The sequence below is a fragment of the Notolabrus celidotus genome, chromosome 17 (genome assembly GCF_009762535.1).
Source record: "Notolabrus celidotus isolate fNotCel1 chromosome 17, fNotCel1.pri, whole genome shotgun sequence".
In the NCBI taxonomy this organism is placed as follows: domain Eukaryota; kingdom Metazoa; phylum Chordata; class Actinopteri; order Labriformes; family Labridae; genus Notolabrus; species Notolabrus celidotus.
The window spans coordinates 22,037,932-22,052,406 of NC_048288.1; the positions used below are offsets into that span (position 1 = coordinate 22,037,932).

General features: G+C 41.3%; 1 protein-coding gene across 3 annotated transcripts in view; it reads right to left on the minus strand.

Annotated features, from left to right (window-relative positions):
* Window positions 1–14,475, minus strand: part of cacnb2a (calcium channel, voltage-dependent, beta 2a) — a 94,458-nt gene that overhangs the window by 45,682 nt on the left and 34,301 nt on the right. The window contains exon 1 of one of the 3 annotated variants that reach the window (XM_034706208.1): window positions 1,951–2,257. The exons of the other annotated variants lie outside the window; for them this stretch is intronic. Within the exon in view, the coding sequence (XP_034562099.1) occupies window positions 1,951–1,983 (33 nt within the window). The 5' untranslated portion in view covers window positions 1,984–2,257. Of the gene's footprint in view, window positions 1–1,950; window positions 2,258–14,475 lie in introns of those variants that run through there. 3 annotated transcript variants of the gene reach the window in all.

Below are 14,475 nucleotides of genomic sequence, written 5' to 3' on the forward strand. Positions count from 1 at the left end.
TCAAGAGGCTACAGATTTTTTCATAATGGATCCTGTCCAGTAATATTATCAACGGCAGCAGAGCAGGTGAGTGCAACTTCATGTTTATGGTGGCTACAAAGAAGGTTGGTAGCCAGGGGGCTTCAGGGTGGACCATAGACTGTATAAAATATGGACATAATATCCGTGACGTCATCCATCTGTGCCTGAGCGCTGCCATATTGGAAATGCAGAACTCAACCAGGCAAAGTGTGACATAAAGAGGCGGAGTTTGAGCCTCCTAGCCAACAGCTATGTGTGCCGATAGAGAAATTAGCTATGTAGGGCCAAACCGTTTTTTGAACCAGTCTGTAAACATGTTTATTAATGCTGCAAAGATCGTTTTTTTTGAATTGGTGTGTATGTGGTTTCCGGTGTTTCTTCAGCCAGCCTCAAGCGGATTCTCGATGAATTGCAGTTTATAACACTTCAACATGGGCTTCATAGTTTGAGACCGGAGGTTTTCGTTTGGGGTGGACATGACCCTCCGCTTTATGTTAGGGTCTTGTCTCACCCTATCAGGATTCTATTTCCTATAACTACCAGCTAACCATACATCATCCCTTACATACCGAATTGGTTTAAAGCATGTGATATTGAAAAGTATAGAAATGTTGACATCCCTCCAAAAAACAGTCAAACATTTTCTTAGGTGAACCATTACAGCTAAGATTCTGTATTATTGTTATTGCAAACAAACTGATTGAACTTCCTGGACTTTCTTAATCATACCAAAATAAAAGTATCAGTGTGATAGAAGTTACATAACAACAAGATGCTGATACAGTGTGTTCTGAACAGACTCTTTGTGTATCAGAATGTTGCTTCTGTGTGTTTCTGTGAGTAATTGGTTTTCTAATTCCTAAATTAAAGGAAATTAGCCACAGACTGAGCCTCAGAGAGAAGCTAATCAGGCAGTTTCTCATACACCCACAATTAGAAATGAGCTGGAGTGATATATGACACACTGCAGCACTAAATAATGTGGGATTTAATGATTTAGATTCACTCACTCATTCCTGACTGGTTTCAGGTAGAGTCTGAACACCAGCTTTCATTGTCTCAATCCACACTGTTGGATGGTTTCTTACAAATATACTGGATCATGTTGTATCAGTGTGACAAATTCAGACCCCAACACTGAAGATGATTCCCAGAACTGCAGGAAACATTTTAAACAAACTATACTCATAATTCTGCTTTGAAACTAGCCTGATATATCTGCATTTTACATACATGTCTGTAGTTTAAACAACTTTTCTGAGTGATGTTGTCAAAGCTATTAAACATTAATAAAAGCGTGTGGCGGATGATAATCTGAATTCTAAGACATGAAGATATGAACATGTACAGATAAGGACATGTTTGATAAAATATCTATGACCTCACACGGACATGACTTCCGTTTGGTGAAACTTGTGAGCTTGAATTTAGCTTTAAAGCTACACATATAAGGACATGAAAACTGGGTCAGTTGTCAAACAGACAAACTTTTGCTCTAAGTCAAGCCAAGTTTTATGTTCTCTACCGGTCTCTGTGCATAAAGCACCAAGCTTCCCCCAGCCGTTTACTTCCTCTCTCCATGCTTTTTAACTACTGTCCCGGCTCTCCACTTTGAGCTAGTTTTGGTCATCAACCATGCTCGCACAATCCGAATAGATGCTCCAAGAGCTTCTTCTTTTCTGCAACAGAGTCCCAGAGTGTGTCGCTAACTTTCAGGCAAAGCGACGGGGGAGAAAAATAGGAAGTGTGTGATTACGCCCCTTTTAAACCCTGCACTAATAACCTCCATTCTCCTGCAGTCCGAGTCCTTCCTCTTTGTTCAGAGGGTAGAGGAGAAGAAGAACAGTGAGAGCTGCTGCCGTGTTTGGCTCAGAGGAGTGTGAAAGGAGACTTTGCGAGAAAGCAGAATGCGTGTTTACTCAAACTTACCAGATCTGACTCCTCACTGCCGGAGTGATACATTTCTTCCCTGCCCGTCTTTGCTGTTCAGCCCGGCTGGGAGAAAAATCTCCTCAGCTGCTGCCCATCTCCTCTCAGAGCACAAGAACTCCCACCAGCCCGGCTGCTTGGCTCCCAAAAAGCCCCTCGTCTCGACTCAAGAGGGAGAGCGACTGGAGCAGAGAAAGTTGTAGCCGGGGCAGAGAAGTTGCTCCCTCTGTAGCCCTTCTTTGGCCTACTTTAGTCCCTGAGAGGCAGAGAAAAGACGAGCGTCTTTCCCACGCTGGGAGAACACTCCAGAGCGCCGCGACCGTCCTCCAGCCCCCAAAAACAAGCCCCCCTCACCCCTCCCACACACAAACACACACATACACACACTCTCTGTTTCAGACACACACACACACACATACACACAGCCAGTTAGGAAGTAAGATCTCTGGCCAACAGGGCCGACCTGGAAATTCCAGAAAGCACCAAAAGCAGCTGCAGAAGCTTTTTATGTCTGTGTGCGAGTGTGTGATCTGGGGAGTTTACATGTGTTCCACTTTGCCTTAAAGAGGAGAGGAAGAGTTGAACTCACTGTATAGTCTCAACACATGTTGAGACCAAAAGACGTCAGGAAGTAATTATGTTCACTGCATTGACGAAATGCCATATTTGCTTTCATTATCAAGGCGACTGAAGCCATCGAAACTTTCCGTTTGGTCATTTCATGGCACAAACATTTCCCCTGGTGTTCGCCTTAAAGAACTAAACAAACAAAGCAGGAAGTTACTCAGCAGAATAAAAGCACAAGAAGACGCAATGCAAACTCTCATAATCATAAAAAAAAAAAAACAGAAGTTAGAAAAATGTTGTTACTTTAAAGAGTGTCTGATTTTTATTAGCAGTCAGGGCTCCTGTGTAATGCAGCTGGTACACATGTCATAAACTGTGGTGGTTACTGTACGGATCAGACATCAGACACTCTGAAGCTGTGATGTGTGTTTGTAACGTAACATCTCATGTAGGCTGGGAGAGGAAAAGATGCTATTAAAGCGGTAAAACATGAGTCAAAACATTACCCGGAAGCTGAGTCATGAGTTCACTAAGTATAACCATAACTCATTCAAATGTTCCTGTTATAAAACAGGCGCAAAGGGAGGAATGCTGCCATATCACGGAGAAGTGTTTTTCTTTTGTCCATCTTGTAATTTCATACGTCTCTAAATCTGCATGTCCTGGGCTTTATTTGACATCCCAGTAAAAGCCCAGATTTGTATTTTTCACGGCATGGGGAGAAAATGTTTTCTGGGCAGCCCAACCTAAATCCAGGATTATATTGTGTTTGATCAGGGTTAACCCCTTTCTGAGGATTATCATCCAGAGCTTGTGCTCGGCACGTGGCAAACTGTGGGATGGTTATCCTCATTTCACCAGAACAATGGTTTTAAGTCCTGGTGCATCAGTGGAGCCCTTGGATTGTCTGATATATAAAAAAAACAGCTTAAAAATTCAACTGTTGTACAAGAGAAGCAAAAATTTAAACAGTCTCTTTTTAAAAGCAAAAAAAAAAAGAGCCAAAACTGCTACAATAAAAAAATCTGGAATAATTTTGGACATAAGCTACACCAATGTAGTGGCCAATGCCCTCGTGAGCACTACATACTTGTGCTTCAGAGTGTCCGCTTCCCTCTGCAATACTCTACCTACATGCTAGTTGGCAGTGCAGTTTCAATTCTAGTCATATCACCAGTTTCCGGTCCCACTATGTTCTCTGCTTGTTTGTGCACAGCAAACCGTGGCGATTCCTAAAAGTTGTGCAGCAGTTGATCATACTGCAGTTGTTTCAAAGAAGAAAAGAAAGGACATGTAATGTACGGCTGATGTACAGGGAAATGTTGCAAATGCATGACATTATGATGCTACCCAGTGGACCAATCACAGGGCTAGTGGTCTGCACTGTTGACGAGTATTTATATTTTTGAGGAGGGGCAGGTCAGGCTACTTGCGTATGCTTCAGCACAGGTCCAGGGCTACGTAAACCTACAGCATATGCTACAGCTAGATTGGCGATAAGCCAAAGGCAGTGCCTTAGACTGGAAAAGGTTGAATGCTAACCCAGCTTTTCCAACAATAAGACAATCTGCCTTCTTTTACTGTAAAAACTTGTTTAACCGACTCTGGTGCCGACTAACGAGGGTGATGAGGTTTGAAGTTAGGCTTTTTGGGGGGCATTTTTGACTTCATTTGATTAGAAATGTGGAGAGTAGAGAGTGGGGGAAGGCAAAGAACCAGCAACCGCTGCAACGAGAACTACAGCCTCTGTACATGGGACGCACGCTTACACAGGACTTCCACCAGATCTGTGTCCGGTCCGTCTCCGATCCACTGCGATCCGGCTCTGTGTTCTCTCATCTGTCAACACCCACCGGTTGCGTTTTCAGAACGCAGCATGGAGCAGGACTGCCGGATATCTGGAGTCACGCGACTGTGGTTTTTCTGCGGCAATCACTGAATCAAGGATTCTCCTCCTCCTCTTCTCGTCCATGGTGTCTTTATTGTCCTCTGAAAACCTCTGACTTGATGACTCCAGGCCTGCCTCCGCTCTAAATGACATTCGTTTTGTCATAGTTAAGTTAAAAACGATCTGACGTTCACACAGTGTTTTATTCGGAAAATTAAACGGTTGTTTTAACTTTGTTTTGGTGCCTGATGCAGCCGGAACGCAACGGAGCGGATCCAGTGGGGGTTAACAGATTGACTAGAATAGAAACCTATCAGATCTGGTGCCGTGACGGATCGGAGACGGACCGGAGACTGATCTGGTGGAATTTGGCCTTTAGACTGCAAGGCCAACAAGGTTTAATCGTTTGGTTGAATACACGTCCATAACCTCAGTGCTAACCCACATCAGTGCTGAGCTGTGATGCTGTATGTGCTGCAGACAGTGCTGAAAGTATTAAAAACTTTAAAGTTAGAGGGCTCTGTGGGATGATGCAAAAATGTAATCGACAACAAAAGACTTTCCCAAAGTTGGTTCATGATAATGTCCCCTTCCAGTCTCAAACCCTGAGTTATTTCATTTGGAATAAAAACAACATGATAAAGCCAAACCCCCTGTGTGTGATTCTTTTGTCTTCCTGCCTTTCAGAGCTGAAATAAATAATAGTTTGTGGTAAAATGTAAACCCTGCTGTGCTACATGAGGTCAAGGTAAATGAAGGTGAAGAGCAGGCTCTAATTAAGTTCAACCCCGGAGGCAAAAACCTCGGCATGCTGAGCGTGATGACAGTTGATCAGGAAGTGTGATGTGGTGTCTCTGATCGCTCACTAAAAATGACTTTTACATAACTGCACCACAAAGCTCGAAAATCAAACATAAGAAAAATACCCAGTTAGGTGTTCAGGACATTTTTTAAACTGTTTTTAAAATGCTATTTGATAAAAACTACAATTAAATATACATTCATTTAAATGTATTTTTATCAAATAGCATTGTCTGTCGGTTTTAATGTGTGTAATGTGTCATAAAAGCTTCTTTCACTGTATATACTGTGTGAATGTAAGCAACAAAAGCAAATCACGCTTCACCCCACATTACTTGCTTTATTTTGTGTAATTACTATAATGTAGTGATACCAGAGGATTCTTTGCTGCCCTCAGTAATTATCAGCCCTCTCTGAATGGACTCTTTGAATGGGATTTGATTGATCAATGTCCTCTTGTTCTGCCTGCGCTGGGGAATGAGTGCTGGCATTGCCTTTGGCTTATCGATCAGTATACATGCAGCCGATGACGTAAGCAGGCGTTTACTCTGACAGGCGCACAAAGGCCAACAAGGATAGCTTTCAAAACCAGCATACAGTAATTGCACCGTGAGGGGATTCAATACACTGTCTCAGTGTGTTGAGAAAGAGATGACAGCGCCCAACAGTTGTTGGTAATTTGAGAGTTCTGCTGCTCTCTCAGTTTCAGCAGTACAACAGTGCCACAATAAATCAAGATTGTTTAATTGGGCTCACTAAAAACAAACAACAACAAAAACCCTTTTCACCCTAGTCAACAGCACCTTGAGATACATCCTCCAAAATGACAAGAAAGCTCAATCAAAACCTCTCTGAAACAGCCGCACTGCATTAGTTTCAGCGACTATTCATGCGTCTAAAAGTGCATTGTGCTGAGCAAAACTAGCTCTACAAGTTTTGCAGTGCACTTGATTATATCTAAGGCTGATCTATACTTCTGCGTCACCCCTACGCAGCAGGAGCTGACGCGGGCATGAGCACTACATACTTCTGCGTCAACGTGTGTCCGTGTCGTGCACCAGTACTACTCCGAAACGCTTGAAGGCAGTGTGTTCTCTCTGATAGCCGGTTGCCTGCTTCCAGCCCCGCTATGAACTGTTTACTTTTCCACAGGGATTCAGAGCGTGTTATGTTAATTTACGGCTGATACATGTTACTGTTTATCATACAGACATGATTACAGGGAAGAATAAAGAGGAGGAGATGAAATATACGGCCGATCACGGAAATACTGTAAATGCGGGAAATACAATGCCGCCGAGCGGACCAATCACAGGGCTTGCGTTCAGCGTTGATTCTACGGGTAGTTACATTTTGGAGGAGGTGCACGTCAGCTACGTGCGTAGGCCTCTGCGTAGGTACGGGAGCTACGCAGACCTCTGGTGTAGATTACGCCGTCGAATCGACGCAGAGGTATAAATCAGACTTAAGACTTAATGGTTTGTATCTTAAAGCTCCAGTGTGGTGCTTTTAGCTGGTTGTGAATCAAGCTGAAATGAAAACTGATGCCTCTTCATGATCTAAAATAAGAAAACTAGACCATTAACAATGACTCTGACTGTTTCTTAATAGTTACTTTTTATGGGGCGCTGGTGGCCTAGTGGTCTAAGCGCCCAACATACAGAGGCTACAGTCCTCGTCGCAGGGGTCGCCGGTTCGATTCCCGGCCGGTCGACCATTTCCTGCATGTCTCCCCCCCGCTCTCTACTCCCCACTGAAGAACTTTCAGTGTGTTGATCCTGGGGCACCCTGTGGAAGCAGTACGTTTTCTCTCTGGTACAAAAGTCGAGTGTAGTCTGGATAGCTCATTTCTCGATCGGCACACACTGTACAGGGGGGCGGAATTTTTTTCTAATACGGCAATTTCAAAGATATTGAGATTACGAGTCTTCCAATGAGAGGCACAGCTGACTTGGTTGACAGGTGGGAACACTGTAGCTGTTGGCTAGGAGACTCAAAGCCCGCCTCTTTACGTCACAATCGCTCGACAGCAGCAATATGGCTCCCGTCGACGATTGGCCCCAAAACAGCGCTTTCACAGATGGGTGACGTCATGGATACTACGTCCATATTTTATACAGTCTATGCTTTTATCTTTAGAGTATCACTCATTGAAAATCTTTGCTGCTGGAAATGTGAACAAAGCTGTTTCTACAGAACGCTGGTGATGGCATTGTCTCACGCCTTCCCTGAGGCGGTGGTTTCAAACATTAAAAATAACTATGTAGGAATAATCAATCTCTATGCTGACGATCTCATTTGCTTTTGTAGCTCATTCAGAGGATTTCTTATCCATTTCAGTGTGTTTCATACCAGCTAAAAAATCTTCACAGGAGCTTTAAAAATGTCTAAATTGTTGTATTGAGTGGTTACAGATTAGTAGAATAGAAGTTAGAGCGCTTCTTTGTCAGTCAGATAAATGGCTCTGGAGTTCATGGGTAATCAGTCTACACAACAGGCATCAAACCAGTGCACTCAAATTTACATGATATATGTTCCCATGCCACCTGGCCTCTACCTTCAAATCAGAGGGGCACAGGTAACCAACCAGTAAGCTGCTGAGACTCCATGGTGGTCCCACTTTGCCAATCATTGTTGTGTCAAACACTCAGGATCATGAGTTAATCTGCTTCACATCAATACAAGATCATCACAATGACGACTTTATAACACAAGACAAAGCATCAACAGATACTGAAGAGAATTGATTGATTCCCACCCCGAGCATCTTGCCAAAGACACAAACAGTATCCAACAATGTCAACAGTGTTTTTGTTTTCTGTCAGAGCTATCAAAAGAGGCCAAGAGTCACACAAATGATGTTTAGAAAACTTGAAAGGATCACTAATGAGCTAACATATACCACAATTAGATCATTAGATTTCCGTCAGAAAAGACCTTTCAAGTGCATTTTGCCCTGCCAAGAATGCTATCACACAAATTAAAGTCTCCTTAGAGGACTTCAAGTGCTAGATGAAGGAGGTGTGTACATTTTTCTATTTCCCTGGAAGGAATAAATCTCCTCCCTTCCTTTTCTGTAGAACTGTTTCTGATGTCAAACTGAAGAAAGACAGGAAAATCTCCTTCTTAAGAAGTGTGGCAATGTGGTTGTTAATCCTGAAAATGACCTTATACATTAACTTCTTTCAGACAAAAGGTCATCTCAATCTTCAGATGAGACCTTAAGTGAGTTAAAAGCTTTAACAGTAAAGCTGACACTATAATTATGTTTGTGGTACCTCCCAAAGACTTCCAGTGTATTTCATACTGATGTTTATGACCTTGCTCTATCCCTATCAGAGAGGCTGAAAAATAAATTAGCTTTTTTTTGAAGAACTGATCACAGGCTGTTTAGAACATAGACATAGTTTCAGTGATTTTTTTCTGAAGAGGCGCTTTGAAGCCAAGTGGCAACCTCCGGTCTCAAACTATGAAGCCCATGCGGAAGTGTTATAAACTGCAATTCATCGAGAATCCGCTTGAGGCTGGCTGCAGAAACATCGGAAACCACCGACTCTGCCTCTTTACGTCACATTATGCCTGATTGAGTTCCGCATTTCAAATATGGCTGCCGGCAACGATTGGCTTCAAAACAGCGCTCAGGAACAGATGGGTGACGTCACGAATACTACCTCCATTATTTATACAGTCTATGTTTGAAGACAAACTAAGTGGTTGCCATACACTAATGCTAAATAAATCTATGAACAGCCATTGATAACCTAAAACACTACTTTGCCCCATACACTGTTCTTTGCAGTTTGTTTCATAACCACTTAAAAACTCCAAACAAAAGCTTTAATCTAACTTTCATCAGTAGAGAAACTGGTAAATGGGTGGAGCTAAGGTGGGCCTTAAGCCCTACTTGCACACAGCTTCTTATTACAACAGATGAGTTGCGCAACAACTGCCAGCACACTTCTTACGAATAAGAAATGCTGCTGTAAGAATTCACATTTTTATATGAGAACTAATGGGGTGTTCCCTACCTCTTAAGTCAGCCTCTAGTGGACACTCGAGGAACTGCATAGCAATGGCTTCATTTTTCAACACCAGAGATTGCAGCTTGGCAAAAAGCCAAAAAAACAAACTGTTCAGTAGTGCAAATATTCAGATTAGGGATGTTGACAAGTATCAAGTAACAGATTGTTAAGAACATTCTTGTTTTTTTCTGCAGGTAAAGATAATTAGCTTCTGGTGTTTCTTTAAAAAACGAACTTCACTGGAACAAATATCCCAACAAGACTGGGGAACTGGGGCAACTCAAGACCTGGGAACATCTCAAATTACAGATAGTGAGACAAAGGACAGGAAAGGAGGGAAAGTATGGAGGCTGATGAACAGAGAGTGTAAGGAAAGACATGGAGACAGAGGAGAGGTTATGAGAGATAGAAGCCCCAGCTGCTCTCTTTACCACTCCACCAAAAAGGACCCTGCTAGCATGTGCACTGAGCCTGAGAATACACATCATACACATGAGGCTAAACTTCTCTCTGTATTGGTCAAAGGTAAAGGATGGTAAAGCTTACCCTTCCCAAGATGTGTTTGGTCAGAGGAGACAAAGAGAACTTGTCGAGCATGCCTAAAGGAATAAGCATCATGTCGGAGCTGCTGGACAGAGAGTGGAGGCAAAGATTTGATGACTCCCCAAGCGCTGACATGAACAACAGAAGACAATCGTTGGGTGGCAGCAGTGCGAATGTGAGGTGCTGAGTGGCTTCACGCTCGCTGAACACATCAACACATCGGCTGCCCCACATGCAGTCATAGGAAAAACTCTTCAGCCGACAAATTGGGACCGCTGTGACCAATACAGTCACGCACAGGTCAGGCAAGCACAGGCGGAGGGTGGCACACTCCCTCACTGTATTCAAATACACATTCACACTTACAGTACAGTTACTCTCCCTGCTCTATGATGACACACTCCACATGAAAGGATTTTGTAGCAATTTGAATTAGTTATATTGACAGCCTAATACCTAATAATGAGGCGGTTAAGGTTTGGGTTTCTCATTCACAGTCTGTCCATCCAACACTAAAAGAAGATATTCAAATCTTGAATAATAAAATGCTTTCCGTTTGCCTGGAGTCAGCTCAATGTTCCTCTCAAGCTGTGGCTTAAATCAAAAGCTACAGCCAGAGCCTAGTTAGCATAGCTTAGCATAAAGGAAACCATGACCATAGTCTCGGTGAGGACACCCATTGGTTGTTGTTAAAGGAGGTTTGAAGGAGAGGCCATATGAGGCCCAAACATGGCGGTCACCATACTGAAAAATACTGACTCAAACTTACTGCTAATTAAGAAACCAGTGAAAAGGTGGATGGTTAGCCTCCTTGGTTGTCTCCTCGACTTTTGTAGTCAGCCTCCAGTGGAAACTCAAGGATCTGCACTTTTTTGCAATTTCACATAGGCTTCGATTTTCAACAGTGGATGTGGTCGCTCGGCAGAAACAGCTGGCCTGGCTCTTTTCGAACAACATCCAAACACCAGTATGGCTAACGTACAGGTCTAATGCACAGAGAAAGGTCAAGCTTTGGATACAGAGGAAATACTTGTTGGCTGGTTTATGACCAAAATTGAGTCTGGTTCTGCCTGAGGTTTCTGCCTGTTAAAAGGAAGTTTTTCCTCGCCACTGTAACTAACTAAATACTGCGATGTGCAATGCTCATGATGGATTAAGGTGGGGTCAGACTGAGTCTTACCCTGTCTTCAAGTTTGGTCTCTGTTCATAATTTGATATAGAGTGGTCTAGACCTGCTCTGTTTGTAAAAGCATCTTTAGATAATTTTTGTTGTGATTTGGCGCTATACAAATAAAGATTGATTGATTGATAATTATTCTTCAGGATCAATTTCCCTACAGTAAATACATCTCAACAGAGCAAAACCAAACTTTTACTGTACATCCCTTAATCATTTTTGTTTATCTTGCATCCTTTGAAAGTCAATACCACAAAGTAGACAGCTTTTACAATACTTACAGAGATACAAAATATTTGGATAAAAAATTTAAGGTGTCTTTATTAAACTGATAATTATGTACCAGGATCAGTTAGTATTTTGAGCTTGAATGTCCTTAAAACTTTTTTTTCTGCTGATCAAATTCTCACCAAATGTCATTCTTGTACACTCGTTACCTACATTTATAATAAAGGAGGTCCTCTAACAGTGTAAACATCTTTTATAATACTCAAAATTATGAGTATATTGTAAGTATTTAAGTAAGATGGCTCTGCTAAATATGTTGAAAGCAACAGCAGAACATGTCGTTCTTTGCCTGAATAATAGTGAAAATTCAACTTTTGTATCGCAAGATTTTTGGTTTTATTTTGTTTGTTTATTTAAAAAAATGTATCTTGTTTTTTTCCTCATTTTTTCCAGTTTCATTAATTTGGTTTTTTTTTTCTGATATATTTTTTTATTAGTATTGGTTTTAAAATGTGCATATTTCTTCTGAATTTGTGAGGTATTTTGGAATTTAAAAAAATGTCTAAATTGTTTTATATATAATCTCAACTGATCAAATTATGGATCAGTATAATAAAAAGAGGAGATAAACACAAAGAAGTCCAGATGTCTAGGTCCAATTATTTTCTGTGTGATTACTTTCAGATCAAAATACTACAAGTTCCATTTTTAGATGGCTCTGAAAACATCACAGCGCATCTCATTCTGTCATGTAGCTGACAACATCGTCATTTCTGGACTAACAAAGACACTTTTGTGCGCTGCTCAGACGCTGCTGAGGGGCTCCTCATTTGAACACAGTCCAACTGTTTGAGCAGTTCAGCGTGAGACAATCTGCCGTGTCGTCACATGCTCGTCTGTGTACCGTCCGACTCTACAGGAGGGAGGGCACGATCCACAAGCTGTGCACAATAACGCCCACAGGGGTGATTGCTTGTGTCCACTTCATCCCCTGACTCACTTTGTGATGATTGCTTCTCTCAGTAAGGAGATTTAAATCCGGTTGGGCCTTTCAACCAATCCAGGATTTAAATGACTGACATGAAGCATGGACAGAAACTGATGGAATTTATTCTTTACACCTTTTTCTTGTTACAGAGGTTTTTAAAAAAGAAGAATGACCTCATCAGAAGTGGGTTTATTTATGCCCTTTCTCCAGTGGATTATAGGATTATTTCCGCACTTAAAGGTCCCATGGGGAGCTTTTGACCACTAAAAGTGCTAAGGAGTAATGTTTGTCAATGGGATACTCATTGAATTTACATCATGCACCGACACGACACTCCTGATAACTGTTTCATACTATTTTTTGACTGACTTGTATTGGTGATAATGCACGCGTATTGTAACATACTGTATTGTAACGAATCGTATCGTAACAGATCTTATTGTAACATATCTTATTGTAACATCGTATCGTAACATATCGTATCGTAACATATCGTATCATAACATATCGTATTGTAACAGATCGTATTGTAACAGATTGGATTGTAACAGATCGGATCGTAACATATCGTATTGTAACAGATCGTATTGTAACATATTGTATTGTAAAAATCGTATTGTAACATATTGTATCGTAAAAACATTGTATTGTAACATATCGTATTGTAACATATCGTATTGTAACATATCGTATTGTAGCATATTGTATTTTAACACATCGTATTGAAACAAATCGTATTCTAACATATCCTATCGTAACACATCGTATCGTAACACATCGTATTGTAAATTAATGTATTGTAAAAGATCCTATTGTAACACATTGCATCGTAACACATCATATCGTAACACATCATATCGTAACACATCGTATCGTAACACATCGTATCGTAACACATCGCATCGTAACTAATTGCATCGTAACACGATGTAGTGAAATGTATCGTACCGTATCGCAACGTATCGTAACACATTGTATCGCAACACATTGTATCGTAACACATCGTATCGTAACACATCGCATTGTAACACATTGTATCGTAACACATCGTATCGTAACACATCGTATCGTAACACATCGTACCGTAACACATCGTATCGTAACACATCGCATCGTAACACATCGTATCGTAACACATCGCATCGTAACACATCGTATTGTTACACATCGTATCGTAACACATCGTATCGTAACACATCGTATCGTAACACATCGTATCGTAACACATCGTATCGTAACACATCGCATCGTAACACATTGTATTGTAACACGTCGTAGTGAAATGTATCGTATCGTATCGTAACACATCGTATCGTAACACGTCAGAGCGTAGCATATCGTATCGTAACATATGGTCCACAGTTTCCCTGTGATCAGCCAAGTACTGGCTTTGGTATCTTATCATACTTTATGCTACTGTATGGTATTGTATCTCATAGTATTGTATCGTATCATATGAATTGTACTGTATGGTATCACATAGTATTGATTGTATCATATCGTATTGATAGTTAACCTGCAAGTCCCACCAATATAAGAATCTAATCGACCAATAATCACAACACAACAAGCAAACAGTAGGGACTGGCACGCCACAGCTACAACCACCATATTTAGGGTTTTTATTTGTCACCATGCTGTGCCTCTTTTTGTCTCAAACTTTGATGTGTGTGGTCTGAGTTTGAAATAAGTTTTTAATGAGAGCAAGAATGAGGGGTGTAACTTTCCCCACAAATGATGTGTTTTCTTACACTGCTGTAGAGTCTCAGTCTTTGATTTATAAGAGCAAACAAATGCAGCTGCTCTGGTGGTCAGACCGAATTTAGCTGTGGGATCACTTTAGCTCTCAACAGAATGACAGGGGAGGCCTGGTCATTGAAGCGCTAAGAGTGATATACATTTCTTCAACTGCTGGGATATTTCTCAAATCAGTAAGAATAGAGAAAAAACTTTGGTGCTCCTTCTACTCAACAGTGTTGCCCTACCATAAATCATAAGAGGGGAAACTCCTTTACTTGGCAGCTCTACAATGCATGACGTATAACCTGTAGAGGTGCATTCAATGCCCTTGTGTAATTGAGAGTAACAGGGCACCTTTAATGCCACTAAAATGACTGGAATTTTTAAAAGGGAAAAACAATCAATTTGTCCCGAGCAGACAGATTGCAGATTGCTTCATGTCAGGGGATCACAGTTCAAAGCTTTGCAGACACTGCTCTATGTTGTGTAAAATGCCAAAGATTAAATAATACTCTAATCTCAATCAGCTTTCAAAAGCAGGATTTAGCTGCATGAACAAACTATTTCACTG